Below are 18146 nucleotides of genomic sequence, written 5' to 3'. Positions count from 1 at the left end.
AAACAATACAACTAAAACTATACATATAATACTGATAAAATAAACTTTCACTGAATATATTTGTTTCTGCAAAGAATTTTTAAAAAATTACTAGAATATAAAAAGAAAATTCTCAATTGCTACTTATGAATGACAAATCTACTTCTGAAGAGTTATAGTATTTCAAACCAGGGAAAAGAAATTCACCTACTTTAAAACATTAAAAATTTAAAACTATCAACGGTGATACAAAATAGTTCTTAGGTTATTATAACTCACTAGGGTGGGCCTATATATCTGGTATGGAGACAAACTATAAAGAGTCGGTGATTCCCACTCTTAAGTTTTCATCCCATTCTTAATCTTCTTCTCTAACAAACAGGATGAGTCACAACCAATATACATATGATATGCATGAAATTGGATGACTCAAAGTCGTTCAGATCAATGATCCACAATAGAGGAAGACTCTGGCTTGATTAACGATTAACTATTAATAGGTTTAACTGTTAAAATTTAGCAATAAATGTTATAAGTTTAGTTCCAAGTTTGGATTCGATTCAGGAATACTTAACATCACTATATATTAAGGAATACTTAGGGATGGGTGACCTTTTGGGAAGTTTTCCCGGAAAGTGTGCGAGTGAGGACAAAGTACACTAGAAAGCCACGTGGTGATGTGTGGGGGCAGTCGACATTCCCTATAGGTTGCCGGGGCGTTACAAATGGTATCAGAGCCTAGCCTCTCCCAGTACGGTGTGTTTCTAGGACGAACCAGTCGGAAGCTGGTGGGCATGTGACGCCCGGGCACTGACGAGGGCAGGGAGTGATCGCCGGTGCAAAGCGTCACGGACAATGAACGGCTCCTGACAGGCTTCCACCACCACTATAGCAGCAAAGATCTAGAACCTTTATTGATATAAACTGCCCATTCTCACGATGATCTGCATAAACCGAGGATATTTAATATTATATATTAAATCAGTTTGGAAAAGAAAATTCATTAGTCCAATTAATCATTAATTCACCATGAAAATAGTTTGGTTTAAAATTTAAATCCAATTCAATTGACTCGAGTTAAAAGCATTTGGGATTTGGATCATTTTTAAATTTCAGCCTTACTTTCATTTTTCTTTGAAGTATTCAAAAAATTACTAAGATATGTAATTAATATAAAAAAATTAAAAACATGAAGTATCTAATCTGCAAATCATTATAAAGCTAACAGTTGTATAACTTTTAAAATCTATACTATTAAGTTCACAACTTGAAAAATGATTATATACTTTTATAAAATAAACGTAAATATAAGTGATCTCATAAATTTATAAATAAAAATATAAGCATATTTACAAGTTTGTTTTGGATTAGATTGATTTTTGAAATCAAATCCAAACTCCAATATAAAAAATATGTTTTTTTCTTTTTTCAGTTTTTCGCACTTGTTTTTTTATGAATAACCATACATAAAACAGTTCAATAGAAAAGTCAATATTAGAATAAATAATATCTCCCTTCTTTGATCGTAGTGTAATACAACATCTCGTGGTTTCAGTTTCATTGCTTAATAGTAGTTACTGAATTAGAGCGACAGTGTCAATAAGCTGCACTTCAGTTGTCTAATAACTTGTTATGTAGGCCTAGGTAATTACTATTGACTGGCTGCATATCTTTGTGAGTGTTGTCATATCTTTGTGTTGAGGAATTGTAGGAAGTTACTTAACCAATTAATTCTGTGTACTTTGTTTCAGGTTCTTCATCCTGTATATTTACTGGAAGGTATAGAATCTCAATCTTTATACATCCTTCATTCATTAGACTTAAGCTCTATCGGTGAAATTTTTTCTGTAAACACTTTTAATAGAGAAAAAGAACAAGAAAAAATGATTTTTTTATTAACATAAGTTACTTTATCTACTGGAGTAGCTATAAGAAATAATAAACTACACAAATTAACTCATGTATAATTGAATTTAATTTTTCCTTTATTTTTCTTTCCTAGAACTATTTATGTAAAAAAGTTTTCAAACAAGAATCAATTGGTGCGTTTTGAATTTGTTATATGTTGATGGATTTTTTTTCATCAGTTCAAACTCGAGCACTGGTGGATTGAGTATACCTCCAACAGCACTAGGGCCATCAGGCCCCTTTGGTGGAAGTGTGAACCTGCAAGTGTGTAGCCTTAAGTATTTGATATCTGCAATTGCTGTATTTTTGGCTCTATGAATGCTCTTTTAATGGTTCGTGTAATGTGTTCATCATCGATTTTGTTTTTCTTTTGTCCATTTTATTCTTCAGATGTGTCCCATCTAGTGCATTTGGGATCATTGTAATTCATCACTCTTAAGATAGGTAGTTATTAAATCTAGTTTTTATTTTTATTTTATTTTTTTATTAATGTTTCTTCTAATTCATCACTCCGTGCTTCCATATTAGGTAATTAATTGATTACATCTTAATCAAAGGTTAAGGCAATATTCAGCTGTCAACATAATACACTTTTGCTTTAAAAAAGTTTCATCATTAAAGAAACAATGGAAGCTCCTTAATTGCTGATCCTTAATTGCTGATCACTTCACGAAAGGAATCAAAACTAAACCTCTAGTCAAGATAATAGTGCAAAAAGTATATAAATTTGTGTGAAAAACATAATATGTCAATATGTAGTTCTTAAAAGTCATAATAAAAGACAATTAATTAACAAATGTTTTTGAGGAATTTTGCCATGAACTTGGTATATAACATGCAATCAACTTGATGGAATGCTCTTAAATAATTACGCAAGTTGAAACTACAACAAGGTCATATTGTTTGGATTCGAAAAACTATGAGCAACAAAAGAAAAGTAGGTTGAAGAGTTGTTAAAAGGTATTTTGAGCATATGCACACACCTTAATATCGATGAAGTGAATGTTATGATTCTGATTGAGATTGACAATTCATCACTCCATTGACAATCATTTAATTTAACAAACAATTTGAAAGAATGAGCAATGAATGAATGTTGAACTAAATCTTGTTAAAGAATTATGAGAGAAGACTAAAATTTAATGAGACATGCAAAATAAGAACAACTTACGGATATAATTCTAAACTTAAAATGATATCATCCCAGTAGAAAATTTGTGTGACAAAAAAAAAGATGTAGGACCCATTTTACGATAAAATCCACTCAAATTGAAAAGAACCATATTAAATTAGACTATTATAAATTAAAACACTTATATAATGAAACAATACCAAGAATTTAAAAAAGTAAGTCATATATTGTTTCTACCATTGATTTTGTTAGAATTAAATCATGACCCCACAAATGCTTTAAAGATGAAAACAAATTTGTTTGCACTTGAATTTTTCAACACCTACCAAAAGTGTGACATGTGAGTGCATTATCAAAAGCTTGTATCATTTTGGTTTGTTTGCTTGTTACTTTCAAAAATAAGCTACTAAGGTGATGTATAATGTAAGTAAGCTTTTTAATTAAAACAATATAGTTTGTGTTTAGGAGAGCAAAAGTGTGAGTTCTTGAATTTCTTATATATGTCCTCTTAGTATCAAATTGGTATCAGAATAAGTTATATCCAACATTGGTTTCGTGAGTTTGAGAGAGAATTAGTAAAACAAATTGAGTGTGCGAAGAATGAAAAACATTTCACTTTATCAAATTTGTAGAGTCTATCGAAGAGAGAGAGAAATTTCCACAAATTACAATTTTGTTTGATCCAGTTCCAAATTAGATGAGAAACTAGAATGCAATTATTGGACATTGTTGATGTCCACCCATTTGAAAGCTCACAATAGTTGAAGCTTTATTGAACTAGGTTTACACCAAGGAGTTGATGATACAACTCAAAGGAAGGATCAACCGATGTTATCGCAAATTCACCAAGGTGTAGGCTATTCAATTTTTGGCAAAATAACAAATGCCAAAACAAGCAAAGAAGTAAATAAAGCTTTGAAATCCAAACTGCAATCCATGCGTTGAGAATATGAAAAATAAGAGATGTCTAATTCAAAAACCATGAAACAATATTTTTCACGGGTAACATACCTTGTTAATAAGATAAGGGTATACGGAGAAGATATTCTCGAAAACAAGGTGGTAGAGAAAATTCTACACATCATGCCAATCATGTTTGATCATGTGGTGACTACAATAATTGAGTCCCACGACACACACACCATGACATTTGCAGAATTGCAAGGCAGCATTGAAAGTCATGTAAATAGAATTTTGGAGAAAACTGAAAGAGTAAATGAAGACACATTGGAAAGCCAGGTTAATTTTACCAACATAGATAATTCAGTCGAAGTGAAGACAATAAAGGTTGTGAAGGTGGAAAGATAAATTTCAAAGGTAGGGGTTCTGACAACTTTAGAGGACAATCAATAATGGAAAGATAACATTTTCAAGCCACCTAATCAAGAAATAAGTGGACATGATTTCAGATTTATCAATCATGGAAGAGGAAGATGAGACTTCAACTACCAAGGAAGGAAAAATTTCAGTTGATACTAATGTGGAAATTTCAAACACGGAATTGTATATTGTAGATTCAAACAATAGGCAAATATAGTAGAAAATCAAGATCATCATACTGGTGAAAGTTCTAATAACCCACATACTTTACTTCTAGCAATAAATAATTTTGCAAGTGATGAAAATATTTGGTATTTAGATAATGGCTGCAACAACCACATGTGTGAGAAAAAAAGAGTTATTTTCCTCACTAGATAAAACAATAAAATCTATCGTGAAGTTCGGGAGTAATACAGATATTCCAATTTTGGGGAAAGGAAGAATTGGTATCAAATTAAAAGATGGTTCTCATAATTTCATTTATGATGTTTTCTATGCTTTTGGACTTCATCAAAACATTTTCACTATAAGACAACTATTAGAAAAAGACTACAACATGCAAATTAGTAACGACTCTTGTACATTGATGGATGAAAATAAGATATTTATTTCCAAGGTAAAAAATGACTTCTAATCACTTGTTTCCTTTGAAAGTTTAGCTTAAAGAACTATCCTACTTAAGTTCTTTTGTACCAAATGATGACTGCCTATGGTACATGTGATAATGTTAATTCTTACCATTATCTAAACATCAATTTAGTAGCAAAATCAACTCTTTTCTAGCTTGTAACTTGCTTAATCCTCTCTTTTATCTTAGTTTTATGAATAATTGTGTTTTGGGCTACTTTGATGTAATTTCATCTATAATTCCTTTATTTTGTAGCTAATAATGTGCTTGGAAGAATCTCCAACAATGTAAAGAACAGAACCAACCACAAAAGCAAGCAGATCTACAGAAAAAGAGAAAAAGATGCAGTGCAACAGAGTCAGGCTGAGGACCCTAGGTCAGGGGCGCTGAGCGCCACTTGCACAAACTGCACAAAAGCTTATTTTTGGTGTGCTCACGCTGAGCGCCCCTTAGCAGAGGGCGCTTAACGCCATTATGCTGTCAGAATTTCTCGTCTGGGCACCCCCTTCAAGGGCGCTGAGCGCCACCTTTGCTGATGTGGCAATTTGAGCTTATGTAACCCTAAAACGTGAAGGGGTTTGGGTCTTTGGTTCTTTGGAGGTACGATTCTACTGCTGGATCTCATGGAGGGTGCAGGGAGCTTGTGGGAACATCTCCTCCTCTTCCTTTGGGTCTCCTTCTTCTTCCATCCACCATGCTTGTAAGCTTTAGGGTTCTCCATGGACGTGGAGAACCAAATTCATCTTGTTAGGGATTGTTGTAGACTATGAATTCTTGTGTAATGGATGATTGATTCGTATTTATATATGCATTTTCTATCAATTGCTAGTATTCTTGTTTCCAATCTTAAAGCTTGCATGTAATAGGAATGTTCATGGCATGATTTTGGGGTTTCATGGGTTATGGGAATGTAAGATGAAACCTAAAACTAAAACAAGAGTCCTTGTGGTTCATTGATTCTAGGGATGAAAGATGATTCACATGTTGACTTAGATCCTAGTTCTTAATGCATTGTTAATTAATCAAGGGATTGATAGTTAATAGGTAAAAGCTAGGCTCTTTAACCTAAGGGATTAGGGCTAGAGTGTTTTAGCGGGTTGACATTAGTGTTTGATGGCGAGAAGATGAAATTGGGTATACACAAGAGTGAATTGGTGAAAACTAACCTTAACATTGCCATTTCATACCGTTTCTAGTCTTTTCCATTTCTAAGTTCCTTTAATACCAAAGTCCAACCTTGTAATTATTTGTGAATTTATCTATTTGTACTTGTTTGTCAATTGATATGTTGTTCTTGAGTCTAAATGAGTTGTTAATAGTGCAATTAACTAGTGTTACACGAGTTTCTTGGGAAACGATACTTGATCTTACCATTTTATATTACTTGAACGATTCAGTATGCTTATCGAAGCCTTAACAACATGCGCTGTAAACATTATCACTTTTCTGAATTAATGTTTTTATCTAGAAAAGAATATGTATATGACTTGCCTGTTATAAACATTCCAGAAAGTGTTTGTGAAACATGTGAAATTAAAAAGAAGCATAAAGAATCTTTTCAAACTGGACAGTCCTAGAGATCAAGAAAGATATTGGAGATTGTTCATTCAGATTTGTGTATGGTAGAGATACCAACCCATGGCGGTAACTTGTATTTCTTCACTTTCATTGATGACTTTAGCAAAAAAAGCTTAGGTATATTTTTTGAAATAGAAATCAAAAGCATGTGATGCCTTAAAGTCATTTAAGGAATTTATGGAGAAACAAAGTGTCTACAAGATTAAAGCACTGAGGACAAACAAAGGCCAATAATATCTTGCTTGTGCAAATTTCTTTAACCACCATGGGATTTGACATCAACTAACAATCATATACATTCCACAACAAAATCAAATGGTAGAAAGAAAGAATACAACCATCATGGAGGTCTTATATATTTGACTGCTACTAGACCAAACATACTACAAGAGCTTGATTGGAGATCTTATGTATTTGATTGCTACTAGACCAAACTTTATCTTTGAAGTATGATTGTTTAGTAGATTCAAAGAAAAGCCATGTGCATGTAATCTACAAGGAGTAAACAAAATTCTCAAATATATCAAAGGTACTTTGACAAAGAGAACTTTTGTGCTAAAACTAATTATATGAAGCTTGTTGGATATACAAATAGTGATTGGACAATAAATGTTGAAATAAGAAAAAGCACGTCAGGGTATGAATGATCTTCAAATAAAGAACCTCTTCTTGCTCTTTCAATCTCCAAAGCAAAACATGGCAGCAACTAATTGTGTAACTCATATAGTATAATTATGAAGAATTCTTGAATTGATGCATCAGAAACAAGATACTCCCACATTGATATTTTTTTAATAAGAAATTAGTAATTGTATTATGCAAAAATCTAGTATTTTTTGAACGGTGAAAACACAGATATTTAATTTCACAAAATTCGAGAACATGTCACCTAAAAAGAAATGATAATCAAGTATAGTTCCAATAAAATAAGTTATGGTATTTTTACAAAATCACTTAAAATTGAGTTATTTTATAAGATAAAAAAAAACTTATATAAGAGAGGCAATGCTAGAATTAAATAAAAAGAATAAGGTCTACAATTAATTTAAAGATGAAAAGAAATTTGTTTAGACTTAAGTTTTTCAAACACTTATCGTGACTCGTATCATCAAAAGATTATATTATTTAGGTGTATTTGTGTCTTCATCTTACTTTCATAGAAAGCTACCAAGTGATGCATAATATAAATGAGTTTTTGAAGAACAAAAGACAAAAATATGAATTTTCTTATGCATTTCTTATATATCTATTTTGGTATAAATGTTTTTTTCTTTATATAAATCACAATCAAGACCCGTTAATTGGATAAGTTGAAAACGTATTTAAATCAAAGTAAATATTTGTCTTGATAAATTAGCATACTATTATATTAAATAATAAGAAAAAAAAATGCTTAAAATAGTTCTGGTTCAGATGAAGAAACTTGTACCAAAAAAAAAGTCAGTTTGGTTTGTCATTAGAGAAGAGAAGGGATGTTATTCAAGATTAATCATTGCAGTAAAGGGAAAAAAGTAATCTTGTTTAAGTATCTTAATATTTTATTATGATATTTTTGAATAAACGCGTCTCAGCAACAAAACCTGTTGCCAAATTTGGAGCTTCCTTTGCAAAAGAACAAATCCCATAATAATAATTTGCCCTAATTTGAAACAGTGATCGATCAGAATCGGATCATGGAGAGAGTGTCAGGTTCAGGCACTAACGGAAAAGGATACGCGTGGGCTGTTTCTGCTGGATTTAATGCCGCTCTTGCAGCCATTTCCGTAAAGCTCCCTCTTCAACAGGTTCGGTTAACCATTCAGATTTCACTTCTGCATTTCATATTATAATCAATTCTCTTTCCTTCAATCTTTGTTACTCACTGCGAACTGAACAGTTTCTCAGATACGGGATGGTGTTATTGTTCAATGTAACGATGTGGGCTTGTTATGTCAATAGTCTTAAGGCTCTCTCCTCTCTTCAGGCAACTGTCACCAATTTCGCTACCAATTTTATCTCTTCCGGTTTAGCAGGTTTCTTCTTTTTTAGGGAATCACTCTCTTTCCAGGTACCCTTTCTCTTATCAATACTATAATTGCAATTTTTGCACAATCCTTTCTTTGTCCATGTTTGAAATAATTTCTCAAGAACACTTCCAATACAGAAAAATAAGAAGAAAAAAATCAAAATTAGTTTATCTATTAGCTAATCTACCCAGAAATTTTTTTTGTATGATTTTTCTACATTTTCATGTTTAACTTCTATATAAACTAATTTTAAAATTTATGGACAAGCTATGAAGTTTGAAGTTTGGTTAATTTATAAAACTGCTAACAATTTTATTCATTTTAAGACACTTCATTTTAAACAATTAAATACCTCCCACACCCCGGAAACATTCCACATTACAACACTTGGAGTAGAAGATTGAAGTTTGAATGTTTTCCCTCAAAGTAACACACAATGCTGTTGAAACTCTCTTGTTACTTGCCACTACATTTCAAGGGATTCAGAATCACACTCTAACTATGAGTTGCTCTGCAATAGCAGTATTCAGCCAGAAACAAGTGTTATGGCCTGTCTTTAAAATCCCTGGAACCTTTACATACACCATTTTTGAACTATTCTCTCTGTTTGGAACTTGGAATTGTTATTGGACTAATAATTAATCAGGTTAACCTTCTAGATACTTCACGTTTATTGTGGCTCTGGACTAGAGTCAGTTTGGGATCCCTGTAAATTGAGCTGAACTATTCTGGGATAAGTTTATGATGCACTTTAACACATCAAGTATATCTTTGGGTTTTAGTGTGTTTGGTTTGGATTCGCATGAGACCATTTAAGATCACGTTGAAATACCATTTAATGTAATTTTAGTTAAACATGTTTGGCTAATGTCGATGAATTAATTGTGTCCAAATTCATTGAGTTTAAAAAACTGTATATACCTTACATGTTGCAATAAAACAATAATGGAGCTTTTCTACTAACTTGATTTTGCAATAAAAAAATCCGAACATAAATCTCTTCACTTTAAAAGCAATTTTACAAAAGGTCTCCGGGACACAATTTTCAAGGGGCACCAAACAGATAAACTTAAATGCTGTTTTGCTCCTGCTTTTGTTGTGCTAACAGGGTAAAGGGATGCTTGTCTTTTCTTTCTTTGCTACTGATGCTGACAGTGCTAAATAACTAAACCACACCAATACTTATAGCTGGTTATATACCTCTTGTGTATTCCACTTCTTCAATTGTACATTTTTCTGATGCAAAAACCTTTCCACAGTGGTTTGCAGGTGCCATACTTATAATAATTGGTGTAGTAATACTTAGCAACTCAAGTATTGAGGAGAAGGTTAACACAGATTAGGTGTTAAGAGTTCAGCATGATACCTTTTAAGGTTTGCTTGTTGAAGACGGAGGCTAGCATCTTCAGCTGCATGGAAGCATGTTTTGGACTAGAAGTTTGAAATATCAGTAGTAGTAGTAAAGTTAGGTAGTTTACAGAGCTGTTCACTTGACATGAAACAAACACAGCAATATCGCTTCTTGCCTTCGCCTATTTAATAACTCTTGTTATATGTCATTCAGGTTCAGGCAGTTATTAGCAGCAAGCAGCTTTTAGTTCCATCATTTCTTCCTTAAATTTAGTTTTGTATTATGATCGCAAGGTTCAATCTGCTATAGATTTCTGAATGTTCAAAATTCATCTGCAACTACAAGTTTTCTTGCTGATCGATCTAGCTCTCCATTTCTTTCATGAATTTATTTATTTCAGCATCAATGTAAAAATGATTTTACATATATGAGAGAGTATTGCTGCTACCCATCTGATAAAACAGCATGACACGCGATACACTTGCTACTGATGTTTAAAAACAAAAGAAGCACATGCAGTGGGGAGTTGATTGTTTATTCATCTATACATATATAAAGGAAAATTTACTTTTTAGTGTCTATTTTTTTTTTAATTTTTATCTTTCAAATTTTCGTTTTATTTAAGTTTAATTGATTTTTTAAATTTAATTATCTTTTAAAATTTAACTATTTTTTAAAATTAAATAAATAAAAATTATTTACTAAATGATAAGTGTGAAAAAGAGTTGTTTTTACACTTATAAATGAGCTCAATTTTGTAATTATTCATGTTGTTCCTTAGTGAAAAGTTGCAATAAGGAGTAGATTGTTATGTAACATATTGTACAGGAAAGAGTGTGTTATTTGGATTCTGTTAGCCAATTTTCGCACAGCGAAAGTCAAAATTCGCACTGCCAGAAGAAAAAAATTCGCATAGCGCACCAGTACCTGTGTGCTGAGCGAATAACAACAGTTAAAATGCAGCAGTTAAGAAAATTCGCATAGCGCACCAGTACATGTGCGCTGAGCGAATTAATGAAGTAAGTGGCTTTAAAAGACGTGACAGAAAGACAGTTCTGGGAGAAGTTCCGGACAAAGAAAAGAAACGAAAACATCTCAGGAACTTCCGGACACTACTTCAAGGCATCAAGACACCATTTTTGCAAGGGATTGCTTCAAATGTGTATGTTTAGATGACTAAGAGTAGTTTTTCTTTTGTGGAATTGGATGTAATGAACTCAATGTGATGTAACTTTCCTATTCAATATATCGTTATTCGTTCATATGCTCTGTCTTAAATTTATTATCATTGTATGGAAATATGATGTTATTTGAATGTCTCTGATTACTGGAAAGTAACTCTGAACATGAACATAGACAGAGCACCTAAGTAATTTGGGATCTAGGGATAGACTCAATAACTTGGTCATTCTTAGCATCGAACTTAATGCAAATTATATATTAAATTGACTAAGGGATTAGCATTTTGATATATAACTTTAGAACTAGTTGATAAGGGATTAGGACTAGTATGCCTTGATGTGAATGTTTGAATGAAATAATGATATATTGTACAGAGTTTTATCTTCATATGATTCATGAAACTCAATTCCAACAAAGTTTCTTTTAAATATAATTCCTTGCACACCAACTATTTGATAAAATACCAAAAAGAGTTTTTTGTGTTGTTTTATGCATTTTGATGTCTAATTGAATTATAAAAGGAAGAATTGTCATGTGTTGCACAAGTCCCTTGGGAGACGATATTTTTACTTATTCACTGTATTACTTGTAACGATTTGGTATACTTGCCAAAAAGTTATCACTAAATAAATAAAAATCATTTACAAAATAAATAGAAATTATTTATATTTACTTTTATAATTATAATTTTATTATTTTTTGTTATCTCACAAAAGTAAATACATGTGATTTTATATCTATATATAATTTATAACCAATCTATAAATATTAAGTAACCGTTTTCTTTAGTTTGCAGTTTTATTGTTGTGATTACAATTCATTTTATTGATTTTATTATTTGTAAAAAACTACTGATGATTCATAATATTTATCATCTAGTGGTATGAAATTACAATGTCATAAAAGTTAATAAAAGTATTTATATTTTTATAATTATTTTGTCTACTTTATTTCTTTATAGCTTCAATATAATTTAACATAAGTTCTTATTTTAAGAATTTTTATTATATATATTTATTTTTAATTATATTTTTGTTTTTTATTATCCTTAGTGGATACTCATTTCCATAGATGCAAGCAGTGTCACTACTGTCGAATTTATTCCGATAACTTTTTGGTTCATTTTCTTTTGAAAATATTAAATTGTGTACATGGATAAAGAGAAATTGTAAATATTAAAAAGTAAGAGGTGATTATTTCCAATCTCAAAAAACTTTAGAGTTGTAACATAACCCTTCTACTTCCTTTTAATATCTATAACTGTATCATATACTGAGGTATAATGCTGTAATTTTTTCAACAATTAAATATATTTTTGTTAAATAATCCATTCTCATTGACGAGAAAATTACTTGTTACATTATTATGATATAAAAGTATAGTAACTGGCATCATATTAATCCAAATAACATTGGAGTTGAAATTCTTGAGATAAAAATGTAGTGCTAGTGGGAAGCAAAAGATGGGAGAGGATGAAATGAAACACTCTGGTCCTTGGTTGTGGAAAGTTTGAAGAAGAAGAAAATTGTCGAGTTTGTTTGGGGTTTGAGAGATTGATGATGATATCAGGAGGGGGAGGAAAATCATCGTGGAGTTCTTCAACATCGTCATGGATACCCACAACCTCCGTGTCGGCTTCAGGAAAGAGGATTCAGAGGGAAATGGTGGAACTCAACAACGACCCTCCTCCCGATTGCTCCGCTGGCCCTAAGGGCGATAACCTATATCACTGGATTGCCACCATTATTGGAACCCCAGGTAGCTACACATTCCCAATTCTATTTATTAACCCTATTACTGTCCTATCATCTTCTTAACTTTCATTTTTCCTTTATCAACTTCTTCTCTTTAGGAACACCCTACCAAGGTGGAATCTTTTTCCTTGACATCAAATTTCCTAGTGATTATCCCTTCAAGCCTCCCCAGGTACATTCTTCATGTTGCTTGCACCATTCTTTTTTGTTTTCTACAAAGGAGTGAACATGTACTTCTTTTGAGTAATCCGTTTCATCTTTTTTAGTGTCAAAAATGTTTCAATTTCCCTTGTATTCCGCTATATGTGTTTGTTATTTTGTTTTAGGGGTACGTATCTGCAAAGTTAACTCTCTTTGAACTAGTGTTGTTTTCATTTTTCCTTATTCTTTTTCTTCTAATTAAGAAATTTAGCCAAACAGCCGCATTAACCACTACCTGACTTATTAGTGTGACAACTTATTATTTAGCGAGTGGTAACGTCTTTTTTCAGTTTTCTTTCTCATAATTTAGTGTTTTGATTGGCGTTTGGAAGAATTTTGCTAGCCGTCTGCTGGACTGGATCTGATAATTTTGTTGCTAGTTCTGATAGAAGTGCTTCTATCCTTTACTTTATAAGTTATGTTGTTATACAACCAGAAAAGTGTATGAACTGGGTAAATAAAATGTCGACTATGTTCTAACTTTTTCCCTTTTGGAACATGTGTTTTCTTTCTTTTCATAAGTAAAGGTGAAAAATTTGCATTATTGAACATGATAAAAAATAGGTTTAGGATTAATCTCCTTACACATAGGGTACTTTATTTATTATAATAAAGAAAATATGAATTAAACTCAATCCTTGGATCAGAACTAGACTTTGGTACCATGTTAAGAAATAAAGTTTAAACCTAACTCAATCCTATGGCTTGTAAGGTGAGGTTTGCATCCACTTATATATTGTGCATTGACCTTATTTCTAGTTTATGTGGAACTTCCAACAAATTTCCTCATGTCGAGGTATATACATCTTGTGTGTGAGATTAAACATTAATGGGTGATCCGATAGTGGGTGGAAGAATAAACCAAACAAACATCAAATTTTGCTAGTATTAACTCTAAATTATGATTCTGATACCATATTGAACATAATGAAAAATAGGTTTGAGATTAATCTCCCTTGTGTAAAAAATACACATATAGTACTTTATTTATAATAAAGGAAATATGGACTAAGTCCATAATACAAATAAAAAATAATAACAAAGTAACAGAAAATAAATTATTGAAGATAAAAGATAAATATAAGATTTCTAAGAATCTGAGATATCTAACATGCATGTAGTTGCATGCGTGTGGGTGTGTATGAATCTTTAGCCACTGGTTTTTATTTTATCTTAAAAACTACATCTCATAGGGTGTGTCTCTTTCTGATCATAAGATAACATGTGTAGTTTTTGAAATATCTTTTCATTGAATTCCTTCCATTTTCACTTCTGTCAAGTTGGATATGTGGTTTTATCTGTCATTGAATTAAGAACTCAAGGGGATCCGCACGCATTCATTTCTACAATTACTACAACAATGAGCCCAATCCGGAAAATGAAGCATAATAAACTGATCATAGTAATATTAGTTACAATACCTATTATCCAAAGAGTTTTGGTTCGGTCAACTCTTTAGTCGAGTTTATTGGCATGCCTGCTAGGTGAATCAAGAACCAGGAGGGCTAGAGATTGTCTGACAATGTAGTTAGTAAGCCAAAAGGAAGTAAGGGGTTTAGATTGAGACTAGGATTTTAGGTAGAAGAAAGGTTACTGTTGAGCTTAAATGCGCATTCTGACATGTTGTATACACGCTTGGCATGGAGCTGTATTTTATACAATGACTGGATTGAATTCCTTGAAATCCATTCTAATTGTTGACCAGAATAAAGTTGTTTATGGATCATGTTGATATTTATTATTAGGATTAGTTGTGGATCAAGACAGGCTTTATCAATTTGCACATAGGTTGCACATTTGGACAATGATTCCTCTCAATCATTTGAGTCATTCAAGCAGACAGTACATATGACTTACTCCATCAGTCACTAGTTCGGTTTTAAGGCGATGAACTTGTCTTTGTCTGATATAACGTTCCGTATTGAGTATAGGTGCTCAATGTGGCACTTGAGCCATGAGGCTCATTACCCAACAAACTAATTTTATGGAATTCATGTGCAAGGGTGACTTGAAAAGAAGCAGCTAGGGAAGTGCATACATATACATGTGCTTAAAGAGTTAGAATGAAAATCATTTAATGAGTGGTTGGGTACAGTGTTCTCTCACTTAACAGAGCAGTCTTTTGGGATGGGTTTTCTCATGGGCTTGAGTAGGAAATCTTAAAGTCAAGACCGGGGTAGAGTGACAATGTGTTTAGATTGTTACATTTGATTAATCTTGTTTGTAGATGATTTTTGATATATAAATCTTGATTGTCAGTTTAATTAATTCTTAATGATGTTCAATATATATATAAAGGTTTTTCATTTGCTTGAATGCACATATTTTTGGATTTTGATCTGGAAAATGGAAAGTTTGCTTTCTGGCTGTGCTGTTTTAGGGAGACGACTGGGTCAGTGTGAACTTCCAGCTGCCTTCTGAATTCTAGTTTCTTAAATTGAAATTTGGAGCAGTTTACTTTTTTTTTCTTCCTTTTTGAGTATGTCACTGTTACCTCTTCTATTTTTGCAGTTTTTAAAAGTATATCACCTTTGTTTTGAAATCCTGCACAACCCTTCTGTGAAATGTTCAAAATATTTTATGAACAGACTAAATTATCCTCCTTCTGTTTTTCTTGATTTTCATAAACTTCCCCTGATCAAGGAAGAGTGGTATTGGTTTTGGAAACGAAGGAGCGATATGCACAAACAAACCACAAAATAATGTGTAGGGCTGTTGAAGTGATTTCAGTGTTTTACTATTTTAAATTAAAGAAATGAGATTGCAGGTGGTATTCAAAACACGCATTTACCACTGCAATGTAGACCCTGACGGCCTTGTAAGTATGGGAATATTGAAGGATGATTGGAGTCCAGCACTAACAATTACTAAGGTGCTACGAGAAGTTAGATCAATTTTCACAAATCCTGATCATTGTAAGTTCTTCCAACTCCTTAAAATAAAATACTTATTGATATGACTATTTTGGTCATTGTATTGTATTGTCTTCATTTTCAATTTTGTTTCTATAAATGGCGGTTGATGGTGGCTTGTATGTCAGTTCATTCTTCAACCTTGCCTTGTATTGGAGATGTAGTACGTTGTAACAGGGACACCAACTAATTTATGTTTTTTGACACTTGGGATTCAACCAATTTAGAGGTTGCTTGATTTGACAATAGGATTTCTGCTTTCATTTTTTGCTCTTACAAATAATGACATGCATGTTACCTGGCTAATGCTTGGTTTCTTATTTTTAAAGATTTACCAAGAAACAACTCCTTTTAATCTGTTTTGTTTTCATGTTTCCCAAGTATTTAAAAATGAGAAATTAAAGTACTATAAAAATAGAAAAGCTTTTTGTTCTCATCATATCAACCATCTTATCTCATACTTCTCTTCCTTAATTGTTGTGGCTGTAGAACTTTTGTTTCCAAACATCTAATATTAATAACGCCAACACTTTACATCAGCATACCAAGTAGGCATTTATGATCTTGGAGTGTAAAGTTGTAATCTTTTTTGCAGATAATGCTGTTGTCCCTGGCATTGCTCACTTGTATTCGGGAGACAGAGCAAAACATGATGGTATTGCTGCAGAGTGGACTGTTCGATTTGCCAAGTGAATGTAACTGTCCTTTTATTAACTTACATCTTATGCAGTGTTCCAGTATTTATGTAAATGAGAATGATAGTTTATAATTCAATAGTAACTCCTACTTGCTCGTTCTTCAAGATAGTGCCTTAGTTGATTCTTCAATAATTGTACCTGGATAATGGTTATTTATCATCACATGTTTTTAATTGTTTTTTCTGTTCTACTTTTTATTTATTTTGTTACATTACATTTGTCTGCTTAACTAAATTTGGCTAAACAACAACAAAGATTTGTAAACATGTCTTTTGTTGAGTAAAAGAAAACACGTCTTTTAAATTTAATTTTAGGAATTCTAGAATTTTTACCGAAGTTATGGATTCTAATTAACGTATTTTTGATAATATTTGAAACATCTCATTTTAATAGCATAGTACTATTAAAATAAAACATTTTCAATTTTTATATTAAGAAAAAATGATAATCCAAAGTGTATTAGTATTTTCTTTCTATTAAACATTTTCAATTTTTATATTAAGAAAAAATGATAATCCAAAGTGTATTAGTATTTTCTTTCTATTAGGATTTTCTTACAATATAGGACTATAATAATATTACTTATATACATTCTTGAGTTACTTTATCACGAAGATGTTATAAGATTATATTTAACATGATTTAATATCACCAATTATTAAGATAAGATAGCTTGTTTCTCATCCACAAAAGGTGCTTTTATACTTGTATATTTGATTTATTCACACCAATAAGGTGATAAGATGTTATAAGATTATATTTAACATGATTTAATATCGCCAATTATTAAGATAGCTTGTTTCTCATCCACAAAAGGTGTTTTGTATCTTTGATTTATTCACACCAATAAGGTGATAAGCGTAAAGAGAAAAAAACAACATAATTTGCTCCTCATCTAAAAAGGTGTTTCTATACTTGTATCTTCGATTTATTCACACCAATAAGGTGATAAACGTAAAGAGAACAAAACAACATGCATATTCGATCTACTCACACTACTAAGGTAATAATTGTAAAGAGAAAAAACAACACAACAACCACAAAACCCATAATAGGGTAAGCTAGTTGAAAAAGAAATAACATAAATTTAAAGTACAAGGAGTCGTTCAATTTCTATATAGAAGCATACATACAACCAAACTTTTATAGATTATCATCTCGATACAAAAGTTTATATTGAATCTGAGGAGGTTTTGCAGTTGTAATAGCCTCTACTACATTGCATATGATAGGTCTCACTTCATTACTCACATGTTTAATCCTCTACTGTCATAAGAACTACATTGTTCTTTAAACTAGAACCTCATGTAACTCTCAGAACATATCTCATTCTATTCCATATGAGTTTGAATGGTTATTAGAGTGTCAAGATAATCTCCAACCCTAGAATCCCACATCATTGTGTACACCAAAGAAACATCTTCAATAGGATTTCCTTCCTGGAAATATCCTATAAGCCAATAACAAATACATTTGTTTTACGTTACAAACTAAATA

At 31.8% G+C, this 18146-nt stretch overlaps 2 protein-coding genes and 1 long non-coding RNA gene across 4 annotated transcripts; all 3 read left to right on the top strand.

Moving 5' to 3' along the window:
* The first annotated feature begins 1502 nt into the window (after nucleotides 1-1502).
* On the top strand, nucleotides 1503-2365 carry LOC108341120 (uncharacterized). The gene is made up of 2 exons (XR_001833285.2): nucleotides 1503-1758; nucleotides 2067-2365. It is a non-coding gene; the product is annotated as an uncharacterized LOC108341120 (long non-coding RNA).
* Nucleotides 2366-7936: 5571 nt separating this feature from the next.
* On the top strand, nucleotides 7937-10260 carry LOC108336294 (uncharacterized). 2 transcript variants are annotated; one of them, XM_017572700.2, is made up of 4 exons: nucleotides 7937-8056; nucleotides 8199-8329; nucleotides 8422-8592; nucleotides 9811-10260. In XM_017572700.2, coding segments are annotated over exons 1-4 (387 nt in total). In that variant the 5' UTR covers nucleotides 7937-8055; the 3' UTR covers nucleotides 9895-10260. The 2 variants fall into 2 exon arrangements, with proteins under 2 accessions (XP_017428189.1, XP_017428197.1); XM_017572708.2 differs by lacking the exon at nucleotides 7937-8056 and having other exon boundaries at nucleotides 8109-8329.
* A 2232-nt stretch (nucleotides 10261-12492) lies between these two features.
* Nucleotides 12493-16827, top strand: LOC108320835 (constitutive photomorphogenesis protein 10). The gene is made up of 4 exons (XM_017552421.2): nucleotides 12493-12842; nucleotides 12937-13010; nucleotides 15807-15954; nucleotides 16547-16827. Exons 1-4 carry the CDS (start codon nucleotides 12641-12643, stop codon nucleotides 16642-16644), a joined length of 522 nt encoding a protein of 173 aa, XP_017407910.1. The 5' UTR covers nucleotides 12493-12640; the 3' UTR covers nucleotides 16645-16827.
* Nucleotides 16828-18146: the final 1319 nt, after the last annotated feature.

The sequence above is a fragment of the Vigna angularis genome, chromosome 1 (genome assembly GCF_016808095.1).
Source record: "Vigna angularis cultivar LongXiaoDou No.4 chromosome 1, ASM1680809v1, whole genome shotgun sequence".
Classification (NCBI taxonomy): Eukaryota; Viridiplantae; Streptophyta; class Magnoliopsida; order Fabales; family Fabaceae; genus Vigna; species Vigna angularis.
This window is presented reverse-complemented; position numbering and strand designations above follow the sequence as displayed.